The 20811-nt window shown below is 39.8% G+C and overlaps 1 protein-coding gene across 7 annotated transcripts in view; it reads left to right on the top strand.

Annotated features, from left to right (window-relative positions):
• The window catches only part of SLC8A1 (solute carrier family 8 member A1), a 354154-nt gene extending 349164 nt beyond the window's left edge, over positions 1-4990 (top strand). For all 7 annotated transcript variants that reach the window (XM_079791812.1, XM_079791814.1, XM_079791813.1 and 4 more), the window contains one exon: positions 1300-4990. In XM_079791812.1, the coding sequence (XP_079647938.1) occupies positions 1300-1676 (377 nt within the window). In that variant the 3' untranslated portion in view covers positions 1677-4990. The remainder of the gene's footprint in view (positions 1-1299) is intronic.
• The last annotated feature ends 15821 nt before the right edge of the window (positions 4991-20811 follow it).

The following is a 20811-nucleotide window of genomic DNA, read 5'->3' as shown; positions in this document are numbered from 1 at the left end:
GTGAAAGGGACCAAGAGAAGAATTTAGTCTCCCCAGAGGGGTGTGTGGCATGGGAAGATGGTCCTGAAATCAAATAGATTTATGGCTTAAAACCCTTGTTCTATTGACCAACATCCAGTTCAGTGGCATTTCCCAAAATGTAAATAAGGAATAACAACATCCATTGCATAGACTAGGAGGGTTGAATGAGAATAAATCTGTAACATGCGTATAAGCACAGAGTATTTGCTTCTTTGCAAAATAGCAAGTGGAACTTGCTTTCCATCACAAACAGAGGTCCGAGTCAGTGAGATGAGCCCACAGGCCAACCAGTTTCCTTTTAGAGAATGTGACACTGCACTTCCAGCAGCCTCAGAGCTGCCTCAATAACCTTCCCACACTTTGGAAAGCACAAGAATCTACAGGCTAGTCTGAACTTAGATGCTCCATGTGTCGTCCCCATGGGAGATTTACTGAAGAAGGATGGTGGCAACAGAATAGCCACCAAGGAGAGAAAGTAGCCCAGAGATCATACAACTACCTGCATGCTCAGAGCACGCCAGGGATCTCAAGAGGAACAGAGCACATGACACAGTACCTTGGGGTAATATCACACCTGCCATGGCTGGCTTTGAAAATCTGAGTTCAATTTGACAGTTAACATCTACTATAATGCTAGTGTGTGTGCAAGGTATTTTGCAAAGGTAGCTGAAAGGACTTTGCTATCAGTAAGTCGGCAATCGTCTAGAAAAGAAATGGAGCATCTCTAAGCCTAGCATCCTCACGTATAAAGTTTCCTCCGCCCATAGAATTATCACTATCAATGCAGTAAACTAGAGTTTGCTCCTGTATTCACAAGGCTCTGGGTAAATGCCAGCTATTATTATAAGTCATTGTTTCAGTAACTTGCTCTTGACCCTTTGCAAATATCTCCTGACCCCTTAACTTTCTCATCTGTAAACTAGAGCTGACGATACAGCATCTTTTAGTAATACCTCGAGCAGCCGTTTTAAAACTTGAGTGACCTAGAACCTGGGCCATGATCATGCTGAAAAATGCTGCCCTGTACGTTCAATATCACAACGAGCTGTGGCATCTGTGGTCAAGAACTTGCCCAAGCTCACCTGTAACTGCATCCTTGAGTCCTAAATCCTGGATCCTGTTCTGACCACACCACGGGGCCTCCAGAGAACATCACGGCCCAGTTGTCACTGGGTTGCCATGGGGGGTTGATTTTAGAGTACACAGCTGAAGCTTCCCGCACTCCACAGACACCTTACAAAGGCTGAGTGTCATTGCCTCTTTGTTCTTCCTCTACAGACACATTTGCAAGCAAAGTGGCAGCTACCCAGGACCAGTACGCAGACGCATCCATTGGTAACGTCACTGGCAGCAATGCGGTGAATGTCTTCCTGGGAATCGGTGTGGCCTGGTCCATCGCAGCCATCTACCACGCGGCCAACGGGGAACAGTTCAAAGTGTCCCCCGGCACGCTAGCTTTCTCTGTCACTCTCTTCACCATTTTTGCTTTCATCAATGTGGGGGTGCTGCTGTATCGGCGGAGGCCAGAAATCGGAGGTGAGCTGGGTGGGCCCCGGACTGCCAAGCTCCTCACATCATCCCTCTTTGTGCTTCTGTGGCTCTTGTACATTTTCTTCTCCTCCCTGGAGGCTTACTGCCACATAAAAGGCTTCTGAAGGAACAATCAGATATAGTAAATTTATATATATATATACATATATACATAAAACATATGTACAATGAACAGAGGAAACTGACATTTGTCGTGTTCTCTTACCTGCTGATGGAATCCAGCTTCAAGAGCATACTTACTAGGGCTGAAGTGAGAAACCATCACCTCCCATTCCCAGGGGCATCGTCACATGGAACAAGGCGTGGGGGCAGGGCCACCTTGGCAGCTCGGCCTAGGAGGGCTGTGTCCTCTCCAGGTTCCTGAATCCTTAAGTCTTTGATTTGTTTTCTGTCTTGACCGCTTTTCAGTGAGGGTTGGGAGGTGGTTGATGTCTGCCTTTTATTTTGTTCTGTTTTGTTGGGAAGATCGGGGTTCTTGCTTCTCTTGTGGGAGGTGATGACCAATCTAAATGCAAATGGATTTTGGTAAAAATGTAAGTCATTAGGATGACTCTCCCTTTCCCCAAACGCTTTACAAGTTATTTTGGATTCAGAAGGGATGTGGGCACGGAAGAAGAAAGCAGCCTGTCCTCACCACGTTCCTCAATCCCAGCTTAGCTCTGGACCGTGAGCAGAGGTGAAGCTGCCTCTGAGAAGAAGCATGGGAGCTGGGATGGAGCCAGGAAAAAGTGATGGTTCCAGATGCCGTCTGATATTTAAAGATATGCTGCCTGGCACTCGTGATCCACAGGTACAGGAAGAATAACGTGCCTAGATGCCCAGAAACACGCAAAATCCTTTACTTCTTCTCTCTCTAGCTCTGGATTGTAATTGGCAAGGCCCTTCTTCTGGTGTTCCAGCCCAGCTCTCTCCCCGGGTCCCCCCACCCCTCCTCCCGCAAACAGGAAGAACAACTCCATTCAGAACTCACATCATCCTTTTCCATTTGCATCAATCTGTGTCCCAGTCCCATGTTGCTGTTGCCTGGGATGGATCATCCGTTGGTTTTCTTTCCCAAAGCATCCATGGCTTGCACAGTCCTGTTCCAGTCACGACTGAACATTTGCTCCTCCTTCATGTGCCTGTTTGGGAATGTTGTTGTGATACCTGTTACACAGTGCATGGACGAAAAACAAATAAAGCGTTATCTGTATATAGTAGAGCATAGCAGACACTGTTCTCCCATTCAGCAACATTAATTGGACATTGAAGACATACGTGAGCTTTCTTTTCACCTGTAACTTTTGTGTTGTTATTGAGTTTATGACTAGGGATACAAGGAGAAAATGGCTTATTGTTCATGGAGCTGCACATTCATTTTGAAGAAGCAATAACTGTCACGTGGGACGTTAAAGCAATGGAGAGGACAGCAGGCACACCACAAAGTATCTTCATGGAATAGTAGCCATGTGGAGCACACCAGAGGCCTCTAGAAAACCGCCTGTTGGTTCAGGAAGGCCCAGGAGAAGGGTGTGGAGAAGTGGATGCAGGAGGCGTGCCTGGGCTTTGAGAGCCTCCGATTTCGCAGCGCCCTGTCCCTGAAGTATTTATTTCACATCTGCTCTGTCTGGCACAGATGGTAGATAGTGCTGGTTTGTTCGTTTTATTTTTTTATAAAGGCTGTTTTGAGCCCTGTTTCTTTCACCATCCAGACCCCTCTGATTGTACCTGCAGTTCCTGAGTAGGAAAGAGGTCAGGCTGACCAATGGGTCTTTGCAAGTGAGTCTTCTCTACTTACGACTGAGGGGTAAGCAGTTAAAGGAGAAGATGAGTGCCTCCCAGCAGGGCTGCACTGGGAGGTTCCTGGAAAGGGAATGGCTCTTTCTATTTCCAAATACCAAAGAGCGTGGATAAACCCACATTCCAAAGTAGTGAGTCCACTAATGAGGAAAAATGGAATGATGTTGGCCCCCTCTTAGAGACTTCTCTGTCTATAAAGATTCCCAGAATGGAGACACCCCTAGCCCTCTGTATTGATTCAAAGATACGGAAGAAATAAAAAATGTTGAGAGCTATTTTCTCTATTTCCACTCAGTGATCATGATCATTCATCATTTAGATAAAGATTTGGTGGCTAAATGAATAATTAAATGCTGGGTACCCGCTCAGTATGCCAGGAACCATGCCTCCACCTGGGGACTAAAGCGTGAACAAAACAGCCCAGATCCTTGCCCTCAGGGGGCTCACAGTTAATATGATTGCTCTCTCCATGAGTAAAAGTCAACCCAGCCACATAGAAACAGATTTATCTTGCAAGAAAAAAACACGATTATGAAACTTTAAAAATAAAACATTGAAATTGTGCAAATACAAGCATTCAAATACCTAAGTGTTTTGTTTTTTTTAATTAAGAGTATAAAGCATAGGTTAGGAAAAACATCCTCGATGTCCTTGGCCAATCTTGCAGATAGGACATCTCCTCATCTTAAACCAAGAAAGGCAATCATGTTCCACATCACTGAGAAGGCCCAGTTAATCCCAGTTTGTATCTTGGTTTGATAATACTTTTCTATGCCCTGTACCTCTACAATTCTTATCTTTTGGAGACTCACCCCAACCTGTCAGGCCTAGCACACTGGTGGCCTAACTCCTTTGGGGGCACATGTTAATCCCCTGCCCCCCACCCCCTTTAAGATTTACTAAATGGAAAACTAGATCAAGGGACACTGAGTTGTTTAAACATTAGAAATACTTTGCACCCATTTTTAGCCATATTTGGAATGTCAATAAGCCCATAGCAAATTGTTACAGAGGACTTTTGAGAAATTCTTGCCATTGGTCAATTTCAAAGCTTTTGGGTTTGTTTGCTTTTTAAAATTTTATGTTATAGGGATAGGATTCTGGTTGTTCAGGGTTTATTAATAATTATAGTTGTGTAAAATTATTTTATTTTGTTTATTTTATTTTGTGTGTATTGTGCACAGCTTTAGGGGGAAACGCACTCATTGTGCTGTTCCTTATACATGGTACACGTTATTGACACAGAGAAATAAAGTTTCTAATTGTTTCTGACTTAATCACTAGTTATACAGCATATTCTGTATGGAATGTTTTCCTTCTCATTGTCATCTACTTCATTTTTTGTTTTCATGTTTTAAAGAAATAAAAACCCAAAAGGTATTATTGTGCAAGTGGTATCCTCATCCAAACGAAAGAAAATAGATATACTAGTATTCAACTCTTGCAAATGTCAACTCTTTGGTTATTCAGTGTTTCCTTTTTAACCTCCCAAGAGAGCACAGTATCAGAATATTGTCTGACAGTGTTGAGATAAATGTTGGACAATTTGCCATTTCACTAATTGTTTTCTTACATTATTTAGTACCACTTTATCTACATCCGTTTGGCATCTAAGAACGTAAGCCCCCAAACAGTTATACATCAGATCATTTTTTAGCATATGGAGCATTATATCAAATCAATCCCAATAAAATTGATCAGAAGCATGTAACTAGTTGCTTCCCTAATTGTTGTAGTAATCACTTCACTGGGTCAAGGCATTCTAGCTATTGGTAAAAATCTACTTTAATTGATAAAGGAGTAGAGTATGTAGAAGAGGCATGCTTAAAATCATCCTCATCTTACAGAAAAAGAAAGATGTTATGAGTGGATTCATCGGCTTTCATTCTCATCTACCTACAAATATGGGGTAATGGATTGCATTTCTGCTCCTTTTAAGCATTATGTCCTCATCACTTCTATCCACATTCACTGTCTTCCACCCACCAGATTTCAAGTGTTGAGTGGTCCTGATGGTATTTTTACCAACAAGGATAACACAAGAAGGGGAAATGATTGTAAGTTAGATATTTCATTTTTGGCACTTAATTAGGCCATCGTTAATCACCTCTCAAAGCAGAGAACGTTATCTATAGAAGGAGCAACCACTGAGAGGTGGGTTTCCCGAGGGGCAGAGTGTGCCTGCTGTCCAGCCAACAAGCCATGGTGAGTACCTAGCTTTCTGTGACGTTTTCCCTGCCTGCCACGATGTCAGAAAAGGTGCACTCAGAGGCTCTCCCAGTTTTCAGGTTGGTCAAAGGGCCTCTGATTTAATAATCCCTTCTTATGGAACATTTAAATCAGCGGTCGTTGAATAAATTATTTTTTTATTTTATTTATTTTTAGGAAAAATCATTACTTCAAACAGCAACATGACTGTTTAGTTAAATCTATGACCGATGTCTTTGCAGGAAGGCTTGATTGCCCAGAATTGCCTGGTCTATCTGTATGTAATCACTGCTGTGCTTCACAGATGCTTGACCTGTTCACGTTTTTTGGAATCAAGCAGTCCTGACCTTTTTCAAAGATCCAGAGAGGTGTCCCCTGGGGAATATGCAATCTTAATCTTTCTTTTCCCTGCTTCCGACCTTTGTAATTTTTCCATAGCTACTTGCATTATATTCATTATCCTTAGTAATGCTCACTCTTACCTCTCAGCAACGGGGAAAGGTTCATGGACATGTTTTTCTGAAAGTGAATCTGTCACAGGAAAAATTAAATATAGTGACATTCCACCTAGAAAACTGTCATTTATAGAAATGACATGCTATGATCTAGTGACTGAGTATACCCTACAGCTACACACTACAACCAATTGCTGCAAAGAAGAATAAAGCCAACATTTTTTCATGTTTCAGGGCCCATCTATCTCGCCATTTCCATCAATATATGTGGGTATGGATTGGGGATAAGGACCCTCACATACACCCTCAAAAGTGAAGTAAACACAGAAAAACCATATATGGCTTCCATGATTCCAAGAAATAGGAGTGGATCAAATGCTTCTCTATATACAAATGATAGGAAAAATCACATTAATAACCAAACACACCAAAAGAGAGATTGGTGACCTTCAGTGTTACTGAGTCAATTCTGACAATTAATGTAGAGCCTAGCACTCTTACTTTGTGCACGATAGACAAAGCCACTGAGCCAAATCTAAGAGTGTATCGGGGAAAATTTATTTATATCCCCTCTGTATTAGAAATTATTTATTCACTTAGATTTTCAAAGACCTTTTCTCTATATTCCCAAGTTGGAACAACCCACTTTTAATTTACAGAAGTATTTTTAATTGTTAAAATACTTGTCAATAACTGTTTATATATTCAAATTATTTTGTATTAGGTGCACAGCACAATGGTTAGATAATCATATACTTTAAAAAGAGTTCCCCCTGATATTTCCATTGCCCAACTGGCACCTTACATAGTTATTACAATATTACTATATTAGACCCCTGTAAGCCACATGATAGGACAAGAGATAAATTCTCTAAAGAGATTTTCCTAAAAATGTGATTGCAATGACCCATGTTCTAATGTGAAGATCCCATTCTTTCTAAGTGGAAAGGGACAATTCTTTTAAATAACCAAATGTATAATCACTTTTCAAAATAGTTCGCCTAAAAAAGAAACTAAATTACATAAATATTTAAATCCACATCTCTAGTTTTGATGAAAATAAATTTCTCTATAGGTTCCTTTCTACCTTCTTATACTCATCTTAACACTAACTTTGGAAATACTCCAGAGTAGAAATCTTTCAAGATTTCACATTCTCATAATGCTCATATAATTAATATGGTAAAATAATGATTTGGGTGAGAATTATGTGTTTATCAAGAACATATTTTAAAATGAGAGAATTAACAATTAGAAAATGCACAGAATGTCCTTGTCTAAGATACTTAAAGTCATCCCCATTAAGGAAGACGGAGTCCCAGTTTCTATCAACAGCAGTAAAACGTAAACTTTTATTCTCTGATTTCTCTGATTTTTACATAAAAACTAAGCTGGGTATACATAATTTTTGTTGTTGTTATTGCCAAAACCAAAAGTATGCTGTTGGTGTACTTTTTCATATTACTAAGTTATTTTGTGAAATATACCAGACCTCATAAAAATGCCTTCAATAATTTTTAAGCCATGAAGTTTCTAAATTTCATAACTTAATAGCTTGACAGTTTCATTTATAAATGGACGATTTCGTTTTTTTAATTGATTTTAGAAAGAGAGAGGAAGAGAGGGGGGGAGAGAGAAACATTGATTTGTTGTTCATTTATTTATGCATTCATTGGTTGATTCCTACACATGCCCTGACCAGGGATCAAACCTGCAACCTTGGCATGTGGGGATGATGCTCTAATGCCAGGCCAGGACATGGCTAATTCCATTTTGATGTTGTTGTTTATATATTTAAAATAATACATGAGATGGGATATTGAGCTTGAGTCTGGCTCAAATAAACAATAAAGCCCAGACAGACCTATCAGTAATTAAAATGCTTCTGAAACACGCCTTTTCATTCACAGCAAGTAGAACTATTGTTTTCTAACTTCTACCAAAAATGGCCATTTCAGCCAGTGTAAAAACTAACAACAACAAAAAAGATGTGAAATTCTACTTTGAAGATTATTTCTATGAGAATCAGCCAGGGTTTCAGCATTAAATCTCCTCTATCCCACTCTCCCTCAAGCATGGAGATACAAACATAAATACAAAAATAGGTGATGTATGTCAAGTAACTAGAATTGCATTTTGGGTGTCTAGGGCAGCTCTAAAAGCCCACGTTAGGTTACTGTTCCTTTTTATCAGATCTCTTTTTTAGATGGAAAAAGAGGGAAGGAAACACATTCCTGAATTTTTCCTTTTAGCAAAAGATGCAAATTCGAAGTTGTTTGAAACTACTTAGAATACTGTTCATTATAGATAGCCTTCTAGAATAGATAGCCTTCTATAAGTAGCTTTTAAAGAGAAAGAAATTCATTTTTCTTTCCTTCATTTAGCAAGCATTTCTGATAGAAAGTTTTTAGGATCAATTAGGGCCCTTTCTGACTTTTCCAATTACCTATTTGCCTTTTCAAGGGTGTTGAAAAATACCCTCTCTAGTCAAATCATGGGGGATTAAAAGGGTAAGATTTTGTCTTTTCCATGGAAACAGCACCAAGCAGGCCAGCTCCCATACATCAGCTGATGCTATCTAGAAATATATTTTGCATGTTGGGAGAAAAGGAATAGGAGTCCCACTCAGTTTCGCCAAAATACTTGATCGTCTACCACCATGTTGCACCTCCACTAGTTGTAGTTTAGCTTAGATATTTTCAACTGAACCAACTTAACTGCCAAGATTTTACAAACAGGCAAACTACCCCTTTCAACCATTTGGTACCTGAGATTCCTCCAAGGTAAGGGATGAAGAGCGGGTAGAGAGGGGTTGATGCCAAGTTACTGAAGCCTGTTTAACCAACTGCCTCATTACATATTGAACCCCATTTGGGACACTTACTATTGAAAAAACTGGACTTTATTTATTGCAATTTCATCAAAATTTTTCTGGTATTGGATCTAAGCACAGGATAACATCATGGAAAAACAGGTTTTTTTATTAGCTACAACTATTGTTAAAATTTGCAAGAAAATATTTCTTTGCTGTTTCAGTCTAAAACTAAGAACAGGTTTTTGCTGCCATCAGTAATCTTATAGGAAGTTTGAAACTATATCTTCTTTGGAACCAATTACGCTACAGTTAATATACAGTTATTAAAATATTCTGGATATTCTCAGGTTGTTCTCACAGATTCTGCATAGATTTACTTTTTTTATAAAAAAAAAAAAGAGCTTTCTCAGCAGATGGATTGGAAATTTTCCCAACAACTGGTCTCATTTTGTCGAGAAGTGAGTCTAGCACCCATAGAAACTATGAGCAGTAGACTCAGTAGAAGCTGTGAGCATCAGCAACTCTGCCTCTATGTCCCCTTTTACTGCCTTTGACTTAATCCCTGTGCACATCTTGCAGAAGCAACTGCAGATGGTGAGAGAAAGCCAAAAGGAAAAGAGTTATCCTCCCCGCTCATCCACTTAAAAAATGTGTTTAAACTTTTAAACTTTAAGTGCAAACAAGAGAGATGAGTTAAATACCAAACTGAAGCAAAAATGTGCATTTTTGAAAGCTATAAAGAAAATGCATGTGAGTTATTGAGATATGGGATGTAATAACATCAGTACTCAACACTGCCCTCCCCCCATTCCATTCATGCAGTACCTAGAAGCAAACAAGCAGTCGCGCAAGGGAGACAGATCGTGATTCATTCAATTACTAGATAGGGTCGAGGACTAGGCAAAATAGATGGGGCCAACCCTAGGCCTTGAGCCAGACCATCACCCTTGCTCACTCCTGTGATAGATATGGTCTGTGAACATGGGAACAAGGCCCGAAGTCTTTTTTTCCCCACTTGATATGAATATTACCTACAGTAATTTTCTTTTGGCTCTGAGCAAGGCTATTTTGTTTGGTTCAAACCTTTCCAAACAGAGTCTTGCAGCTCAGTCGCATGCTATTGCCTGCATGGAGAGTGACTCTTCAAACTGGTTGCCATGGAACCAGTTTTTAAAAACACTGAGAAAGCAGCAGAGCCAAGTGGATTGCATCTAGCAAAAAGTCTACACTTGGATTTTTTTCCTCCTTGGCCAATGCTCTGATACTCCAATTCTAAAAGGGATTTCATTAATAAATTGAAAATAATTGCTTTGTCGCTGTTTAAAATCAATCCATACCTCTCCAGAGCTTGAAGCTTCCACTGACCGAAATGAGATCCACGGGTAGTACTAGAATGACTTTACCCAAAGACATGATTTGTCTTGTGAAGAAACCAGAATTGGTTTGGGCCTCTTTAAAGCAACAGACAAGATACGTCTTAACAATGAAGAGGGTTCAGCACAGGTTCCTGGGTTACAGAGGGCAGGGCTTCTGACAAGATCTCTTGATGTTCTGCTCTTCCCTGTAAGTGTGTATCTGTCCTGGTTCCATGGGGAACACTTCCTTGCACTCATTCAATGGTAGGACACTGACATAGCCCAAGCTCCACCTTCTATCTCCTAATTCTCCCAGGAGAAACAGCCATTCCAGAGCTTGTAATAGAAAAGAAGACAAGGAGAAATGGACAGGTATCTCATTGGTTGCTCCAAAAGCTTTGTAACACAGACCATTCTGATTGTCTCCATATTAACACTGTACTCACTTTTTTTAAAAAAGTGACGGCAACTCAGGAAAAAGAGTTGAGGAAATATCTCCAACTATTAATCAAAAGTCAGACATTGCTTTGCAGGCAGGATCTTAAAAGCCACTTTACCTTCCTGCCCAGTCTCTCCAAATCCATAAGGGCTGAAAGTGTTTGGACAGGGCTCATCAATTAAAATTCAGGTCTGGATACTGGAGCTAGATAAACATCAACTGGAAAATTAGCCTGAAAGAAGTTCAACCAAAGAGGGCCGAAAATTAGTCAATTTAGCAAGTCTGCCTACCAGGATCATTGACTCGCTTTATATTCAATTAAAACTTGTAAAAACATCTACACAGTCAAGGCAGTGGAGCAATTTTTAAATCAATTGTGAGAGTTTATTGCATTTTTTTCAATCATCCAATTTCGTAAACCTCAAACATTTACTTTGTGCAGAGTATTAAACTAGGCACCCTAGGATAGTATTAGGAATTCAAGACAAAAGTAATTTCAGGAAAACTAACACTAGCCCTGAATTTAGTCAGGAAGTGGCCAGTTATGATACGCTAATTAAATTAACCTCCCATTTTTGGTCTAGAGACATTTTATCAATTCGAGACTGCTTAATGGAGCCATGTTTAACCCAACCAAGTAACTTTCTTTTAATAGAAATAGAAATTTTCAGAACTTCACATTCTGCCTTTCACCAATGAGATAAATGGATTCTGACTCAACCAACACATCTAAAATCTACAAGGAGCCAAAGACTGTGTGAGGTCTTTTATTTAACACTAGAGGCCCAGTGCATGATTTAATCATGCACCTGGTGCACCAGCGGGCTAGCTGTCCTCCGGTGCCTCAGGCCTTCCGAAAGCCTCCGGCGCTGCGGAGGCTTTCGAAAGGCCTTGCGCCGGAGCAGACAGCCGGCCAGGTCCCCCGCTTTGGCCTTTGATCGCGGGGGACCTGGCCGGCTGTCCGCCGGTGCCCCAGGCCTTCCGAAAGCCTCCGGCGCTGCGGAGGCTTTCAAAAGGCTTTGCGCCGGAGCAGACAGCCGGCCAGGTCCCCCGCTTTGGCCTTTGATCGCGGGGGACCTGGCCGGCTGTCCGCCGGTGCCCCAGGCCTTCCGAAAGCCTCCGGCAGCCATGGTACAGATGCTGAGCTCGTGGCGCCAGTGGCGCCGCGAGCTCAGAGTCCTGCTGGCCCAATCAGCTACCCCGGCCACCCTGAGTCCCGCCCCCTGCGCCTCCTGCTGGCCCAATCGTGGGCGTAGCGGAGTGATGATAATTTACATATTACCATTTTATTATGTAGGATTGTCGGTAAAAACTTGTTCCAAAGATTATTTGCCTCCCCATTACTGAATATATTTTCTATTGAGCGTTAGTAATAATTCATTAATTCTTAGCTCTGCCTGTCGCTCCTTTGGCTTTGGAGGGCCTGGCTGTATTTCAGTGAGTGGCAACCCCAGCTGTTACATTTTAACAGCCCACTGGAGGAGACGACCTCAGTCCCAGTGTCGGAGTACACAGTGTTCTTTTCATTCTAACCTCAAAGAGTCACCAGAGAGGAGACCCCAAGTCTTTCCTCTTGTGAAAAAATCAGCATGTAATTGCTTCAGGGGGGTGAGTCTTTAGCTCTTGCTGGACTTGAATTCGCTCGTCGTTACATGGAGGAATATCACCTGTAGCTGCATTTTCCAGCCTCCAGCCCACCCCGGGCCCTGCATGATCCGTGGCTCCCTGTTATCGTCCACTGGGTGTGGCTTGAAGGTGCTTTATGTTGTGAGCCAGTCCTTCTTCATAAGACTTCACTCATTACCAGTGCAAATATCAAGCCAATGAAACCACACTAAGTCTGGCAGGAATTTAAAGATTTATTTTGCATAAATAAATGCTTTGTGTGCTGCTAGCAAAAAATAATATGCCTTCCGCTAAGAGGAATTAAAGTTTCTCCCTTTGGGGGTTGCCTACAATAGAACATTTAATAAGCTTGGAATGGGTTCCATATCAGCGACCTCCATAAAGCTAAGCCCACCATTCTTCTAAATGTAAACTTGAACTTCACACAGTTTCCCAGGAGAATTCCTCTTTTCTTTTTCACTCTTTGTTCTTAATGACAATCATTTAGGAGAAAGAGACTGACAGCAAAGTGCAGCAGTTAATGTGTGTGAATACAAACAGGATGTGCACGGACCGGGCAGAAAGGCATTTAAAGCTACAAGCATTCTAAGGGAAGATGGAAAAAGAATTGCATTACTACCGATTCAGCTGTCTTTTAAACACCTCCCCTGTTATGGAGAAAGTGACTACTACTCAAAAAGATTTTACAAAAAGACTTAAACCCCACCCCTAACAATCATCTGGTTTGCCACAGACCAGATGCCCCATTAGCAATCTGAAATTGCACACAGTTGCAGAAATGACCAAGAGGATGTAGATATTGCCATGGCAAAAGGAAAAAAAAAGGAACCATGTTGAACTCTGCTTCTATAAACAAAGAATGTTTTAGTGGAACAAATGTAAGCTTTCTCTTGAAGGAATCCCAGTTAGAATGTCATTGAAAATGGCAAAACCATTTCAACATCTTAGCAGTGAAACATTCCAGTTTTATGAGCTCTGAGGCACAAAGCCAAATTTGTCAGGGGGAAAGGTAAACAAAAATTCCCAGCATTACAACAAATAAAGTGATCTTGTGAGCTTCACTCTTGAGAGAGAACATTAAAATAGATAATATTTTTGTTATAACTATCATAATTTCTATGACTTCCACCTAGGGATAAAATGAATTGCCCTTCTCTCATAAATCTTTATATAGAGCTTCTATTCAGTTGCAGTAGGCATTGTAATTATATATTTCAATAAGTTCCCTCATGTTGAATTTGAGCCCCATTTCACATTTAAATAGGAAATCCTAAATTGGAGAGGTAGGTTTTCTCAGCTCCATAAGCATTTTCTAGAGATGAATGCCTTAAGCCATCCTGTCAATCAGACAGAGGTGCTGGTTTAAGGCAAAGAACCCATGGCCAGATTGAGCCTGTCTTCTGTGCAGGCAGTTGCTCGTTCACACAAACTCATCTCTCCTTTTTCTCAGCTCCTGTGCCAATCCCACCTGCTCTTGGTTTGCTCAAACAAACAGCAATCTCTAACCGCAAGGCACATACTGACAGCTTGTTCAACCTAATTCCTCCTCAAGTGAATGTTGTGCATTGCCCTTGATGTTCCTACCCTCCCTTTACACTTGTATGTAGTAGGTTCCTGCCTCTGAGATACTTTAAAAGGGGTTTTACTAGAAAAATCTCAACAAACGTTTGTGTGTGTTAAGTGAAGAAACTGGACAAATATGTCTGTTATCGTATGGACTATCCTGGGGTAATAGGGAGGATATCACCCTTTGTAGCAAAAGAGAAGTTCAATGGTATTATTAAAATAATACTCTGAAGAGTAGCTGTACAGCAAGCATGTCAAACTCAAAGGCTAACTAACACGGGCCACGAGTTTGATATGCTTGCTGTGCAGTCTTCCACCAATAGCTTTATAAGGACTCAAATTGAATGATAGAGAAAATCATATTCCCTTCAGAGAAAGGTCAAGGTTGGAGCATGAGTTGGAGTCATATTTCACTTACAGGTTTGCTGTATGTGTTGATATGATACTTAGACTTCTGAACCTCTAGATTCCCTAGAATTAAACTAGCACAAATTGAATTATCTACATTATAAGACCATGGGGGTGGGGGGAGGGGAAACCTAATACTGACTTTCACATTCTACACGGAAAAGTTCTGACCTGGGAGTTCAATTAGGGTGACTGAGAAACTATAGTGTGTTTTATAAGCTACTAAAAGGATTCTTAATGCACAATCCCTGACAAAGCAGCATTAGCAACAACTTTGAAATATGTTAATATGCAAATTTTCTGCTTGTACCTGAGGCCACAGCCCTGACCCATGAATCAGAAATTCTGGGAGTGGGTCCAGCAGTGTGGGTTTTAACAAGCCCTTGCTATGATTCTGGTGTATGTTCAAGTTTGAGAACTAACCAGTGCTCTGAAGTGGTCAGGAAAAGCTCATGTCACCCACGGTTTAACTCTGCTTCTTCACAGGAAACACTTAAAAGCTTAAATGGAAGGTTCCATCTAGGCCCAACACATTTTGATTTATGGACAGAAATGCTCACATTTGGACTGACAATATAATTTGAAGGAAAATTAATCCTTACAAATATTCCTTACTGGATAACTGAGCTTCAGACAGGCTCTCCAATCAGACAGATTTCAATCAGATTTTCTAGTTCTGTAAAAACCAACAGCGAATCTGCTTTGCCTGACAGCCCAGGGCCCAGGGCATGACTTTGGAAACCTTTCTCTTAATTAATTAGCTCTGGCCCATTTGCCTTAATGCTAAACCATTGTGTGGCAGCACTGAGTTCTCTTCAATGACCCTGGTTTGAAGAGTGGGTACGGACTGACTGAGCTAAAATGAGTACTGGTTTTAGAGGATAATTTCAAAAGTTCCCGTGGCTTATAGAATCTGGAAACCACAGACAATGTAGATATCCATCCCAAGACTGCTGGTAGTCCTGTTGAGGTTCATTTGAAATTGGTACAGAACCAGAGAAGAGAACCAGTAAGTGACTTTACTTACACAAATGGCTTAGGAAAGGGCATTTAAGATTGTTATGTGTGTGTGCACATGCTTCCTTAAATCTAACCTGAAAATATCACATTCACAGGCATTTAAAACATCCATATGTATTTTGATGCTTCCTAATTCAGAGTGTGCAAAAAGAGGCCTAAAAGGGAAGCTCAAGAACAGTGTTCTGGAGAAAAATGATAAAACTGTACCTCTACGTCTCCCTTAGAAGGAACCAAACTTGTTAGATATTGTAGAATGACTGCTCGTGATCAGAAATTACTAGAAAAGGATAACCATTGTATCATAATATGTTCTACCTGCCTCTCTATAGAGTCTGTGTTCCTCTCCTGTTGCTGGTCAAAGTTGGAGCATTGGGGTGTCTGTTTCCTGTCTCTGAGAGCATTTCCTCATTGGCTTTCCCCGCATTGTTCTATATTTCTCTCACACCCCTGCTCACCAAATAGCTCCTGCTAAAGCACAGTCCCTCCTTCCTGTCTCCACCATGTGTCCATCTCCATTTGCATGCTCTTTCACTCAATGTTAACGCCTCCCTAAGAAGAAGCTTAGAACAATCACCAATGTCAAGGTGCTTTGGCGATGGAAGTACACCTTTGCAGGAGGAGGGGCTGGATCAGACTGACTGGGATTCAGATACAGAGCCTTGACCTCCTTCCAGAACTTTGTGGTCCACAGTGAGTTGTTTTATACTCTCAAGCCCAAGGCAAAGTTACAGCCCACAATCTCAGAAAGTTTAGAAAATCTGAAGACCCTTATTTATGGTAAACTGAAAATGTCTTGACGGTGAAGGTAACAGGTGATTGCTTTTATCTCCCAACAGCTTTGCCTTTCACAGCCCTTCATGGTGATTTTCGTAGGTCAGCGGTGCAATTCAACACTTTTCTAATAAGCCATAATAATAATAGTTGGCACAACTGTTAATACGACAGGGACTCCCCTGGGTTTCATTGATTAATTGTAGACAGCAGGAAGCTCACACTGAGGAGACATTTGTAGCTTCCTAAACAAGAGAAGGAACTAGCATACTGTACATACTGTATAGCTGCACAGAACATTGCTCTGTACCACTGGGAGTGTTCTGTGGGGGCAGGGGAGAAGGAAGAATTCAGGTAGAAAACAGATTTAGACTTTCTCACCTTTGATGGTTATGATGGCAACCTGTTCCCACTGAATAAGCTTAGTGGCTACTTTTGATAGTAAACTGAACTCATTCTGAGCCAGCACAACAGACACTTCATAAAGAAAAGGGTGGCCGATCACTGTGCCAGAATCCCCCTCTGCCTAAGAGGTGATAATGAATTTCCTGCACAGGACACACATACCCAAAAGAACAGCCTGTTCACATCCTGTGTGCACAGTTTAAAGGAGCCATCACAAATGACCTTCAAAGACAGAGACAGGGAGAGTGGAAAGAAGAGAGGTCAAAATGGAGAGGAGATGTTACCTTGAAAAATGAAGTTAGCAATTCTAATGTTCCTCCACTTGATATTCACATGTCTAAAGCTACTTTCTAAATAACTTCACCGTACTTTGAAATTCCTGAGTAGTGGTGTGTCAGTGATACATTGGGATACTTAACTGAGTTTTTATGCTTTCATGCCAATGAATGTAATCTGTAACATTCACCATTTTGAGCATACACACACACACACACACACACACATACACACACACACACACACACACACACACACACGTAAAGGCATATGCACCATATATTACTCATTTTGTGGGAAACACATGTAAAATAATAAAAAATATTCCGGTGGATCCTTTCAGTGTGTTTCAGTGATAACATTTTGTAGGGAACAAAGGTATTCATACCCTCTTTGCTGACCATATTGTTAAAATTATGACCTTAAGCAACACTGTTAGAAATGCGTGTGTAAAGTTTCTTCTCCAGTATCAGTGAACCAATACATGTTGAATATAATTTTCAAAAAGAATGTGTGCTACACTTACATATTTTTATATCTGTGGTGTTTTCCTATTAACCTATAATAGTGAACAAGTGACCCTTCAGTTCGTTTCATCCAAAAGGGAAATGGCCTCCATGAAATGTTAAAGTGGAGGAAGTTGTTTATAAAGTCTTCTGCCAAAGACAATTGTTTAATGATCTGTAAAATGTAGATTAACTGCTTTCATTATGAATGTGATTATAAGCAATGCTCACTCTATCATCCTCTATCTTTTGAAAATCAGTATTTTGTACTTCTAAGGACCAAGGAAAATACTTTTAAGCCAGGGTAATACACAGACACCTTGGAAATGAGAGTGATAATGACTTGGAATTCTCGTCTAGTTTTATGCAGTTGACCCAACATCCGATGGTAAATTTACCAGGCATTTCATAAAGAAAATATAATTTTCCTATAATTCTCCTACTATGCTAAATTACATTTGGTAATTTCAGCTAATCTTTTCAAATTAAAGGCACCAACATTACTGACAGATCTTGTCTAACATGGAAGGCATTAAAACATTCCTTTTCAAGTACCTTGAGCAAATCGAGATTACCATCAAATAATTTTCCCACCTAACCACCTCATACGTTAGCTCAGAGGTCTAACAATGTTGCATGGGAGGCTAACAGACTATGTACGCCAAGGACATTTAATTTGTGCAGTTAGCAAGACCTAGCCATTTTAAAACTATATTCAGATGTTTTGTAAATAAAATTTTTGAATCATAGTTTTGTTCAAATTGCTTTTAAAATAATTAGATTTTATTTGAATTTTTAAAATAATCTAAGTTAGATGTTGCTCTATTGACTATGTGGTTCAATGTAACTCAGCCATATTCCTGTGGGAAAACATCAATCTTATTGACTTTCTTGGCATGAGCCAGATATTCATAGTTTCTTTAAAGACTCTAAGTATGAGACCAAAAGAAAAAAACAAAGAAACAAAAAGACACCAAAATTAAATGTTAGTAAGAAATTAGAAGCCAATTGTATAAAATGTATTTTTAAAATCTTAAGAACTATGTGATTTACACTGCCTGTTAATCTAGTCTCTTTGTGAAATAACCACAACATAATATTTGTTAAGCTCTGAAACACCAAATATTTGTGATGTTTGTATAGCACCGTTGTTATAATATGTGATTTCAAATGGGAAGCATCTTTGTTGTAATCATGTGAGCCCACAGAGGAATAAATTCCTGCTGTTCTGTACAACCAGCTCTCAGAATTCAGATTTCTTGCAGCTGCTGTATCACCAATAAATGAGAATTACTTGTGAAAAACAATTTTTAAAGAATTGAGTTTATGATCACTGTGCATTTTCCTAATGAATTAATTTTGAGAGTTTTATTTTTTACCAAAAATGCTCTCTCTCAGTCAGTAAATACAACTGATTTCAACCATATTATCACTTCAGTGGTTTCTATATTCTTAATCTAACTACCAAAAACTGGAAGCTTACTGCAAGGTATGTCCTAACAAATGTACAATAAATGACTTTTCCTGCATGCTGCCTGGGATATGTTGTAATTTGAAGTGTCTTAGCAAAAAAATTATATATTTCACAATCCCAAATTGAAATGGCAATATTCCTCATGTGTATAATCAATGGTATGTTAATATCAAAATCAGAAGCACTGTCTGTCATACATGTATGTTATATGTGATGTTTAAATTGTTAAACTGTAATCCATGAAATGTTCATTGCTTGAACTATTAATTCTGTACAAGTCATTGTCTTAACTGTTTTCCTAATCTTACCATATTTCCTAACACTGAAATATAAATGTTTGTATATTAGTCACTCACTTTTTATGGCTTTTTATGTATCTTCAGTGTGACTCCGTTAACTAACCCAAAAGAAAATCAAAGCTTTCTCCTGTCATAGTCCAGTCCAGGCTCAGGGACATTTTAGCTATGGCAACAATTCATTCATTCATCAAATAAACATTGGCTGAGTATCTACTGTAAATCAGGTTCTATATCAAATATTGGGAGAATTCTTAAGAACCAAAGTAATCATAGACCCATAACTCTCTGTGAGGATTTCTGAGCTCTCCCTAAAGCATTCTTCTGTGACTTCCATGGAATTCAGACATATTTTGTTTCTTCTTTGTTATAACAAAGACAAAAAATTATCCAAGAAGAATCTTGGATTAAGTAAAGTACACTTGGCCAAGGAAAATGCAACCATCATTCACAGAAGTACTGTCTTAAAGTCAAATTTAAAAATAAAATAAGTAAGTGTTAGAGATTGGACCCTAACTCTGGAAGAAGCACGTAATGGAACCCCTCTTGAAAACTGTGTATTGTATCTGTTTTACAACATTCATCCTAAGGTTCTTTGTTACACATATAATGCTGCATCAGATCCCATTTCCTAAAATGGTGCCCCTGCAAGTGAGCAAGGAATTCTGCAAAAGAACTGAAAATGGCTGCTGAAAGGATAAATATTTATCCACAGACACCACAGAGGGGATACACGCAGATTGACTTCACATTAACAGATTTCCTTACATGGACAATGTCTATTTGCCATGTTTTTAAGTGCTTGTACATGCACACACACTCACAGTGGGAGTCATATCTCCCAACACATTCTCATCTTTTTCTAATTTCAAGGAGACTGCCCCATAAAACCTCATGATTCGGGACATTCTGGTGCTGAGGGTAATGAGGTTGAAGAATGGTCCAGTCCTTGACTTTGTTATCACAAATTAATTTTTGTGGCATTTGTAATTCCTCTGAACTTGTATAAAAACAATTGTAATTTTCCTTTCTCAGAGATATTAATTCAGTATAGATATCTGCTTAAGTATTGGAGGTTAAATTAGATCTATCCACACAGCCACATGTGCTCAAGGTGGAACAATGCACACCAATGCTGGTTTGTGGAGTCAGAAAACTCTAGATTCAGATGCCAGCTTTATCAATCCACCCAGGTAATCTTGCAAAAATTCCTTCACCATCCTAGATTTCAATTTCCTTGTGTGTAAAAATGAGACTCGTAGTTCCTACCCTTTAGATTCTCATAACGTGAGTTAAGTGAAACAATGATACTCATAAGGCACTCAGTAAATATTGGTTGATATTTAATCCTATATAGACATAATTCCTTACACCAGTGACAAAAACTCTCTCCTTTGACCGAGGAGACCTCTTCTTGACTGGGCCCCAATCTTAGACTCTGTCCCTGGCCAGCCTGGTCCAGTTTTCGCAAAAATCCTGTGGGGTCAGTTTAGTATAAATCTCCCCACCCTTAATATCCAATCACATTCCTCATCCCCCAACTCTTGCTATCTAATCATTCTGGCCTGCATTCAACCAAGCAAAAATCCACCTAGACTTCAGGTTTCCTCTTGGTAATTTTCCATCCACTGACGTCCATCACTTTTGGGCTATATATCCCACTTGTCCTTATTCTATTTAGAGCTTTCTGCCCCATTGCAGCAGTCCCCTTCTTGAATAAAGTATTCCATACTATATTTAACAAGAATCTGAATAAATTTTTCTTTAACACCAACATCTCCCACACTGAAAGATGAAAATACCAAATGAGCTAAATTCAAACTCTCTTCATTGTAGTAGT

This window comes from Cnephaeus nilssonii, assembly GCF_951640355.1.
Source record: "Cnephaeus nilssonii genome assembly, chromosome: 15".
NCBI lineage: Eukaryota > Metazoa > Chordata > Mammalia > Chiroptera > Vespertilionidae > Cnephaeus > Cnephaeus nilssonii.
This window is presented reverse-complemented; position numbering and strand designations above follow the sequence as displayed.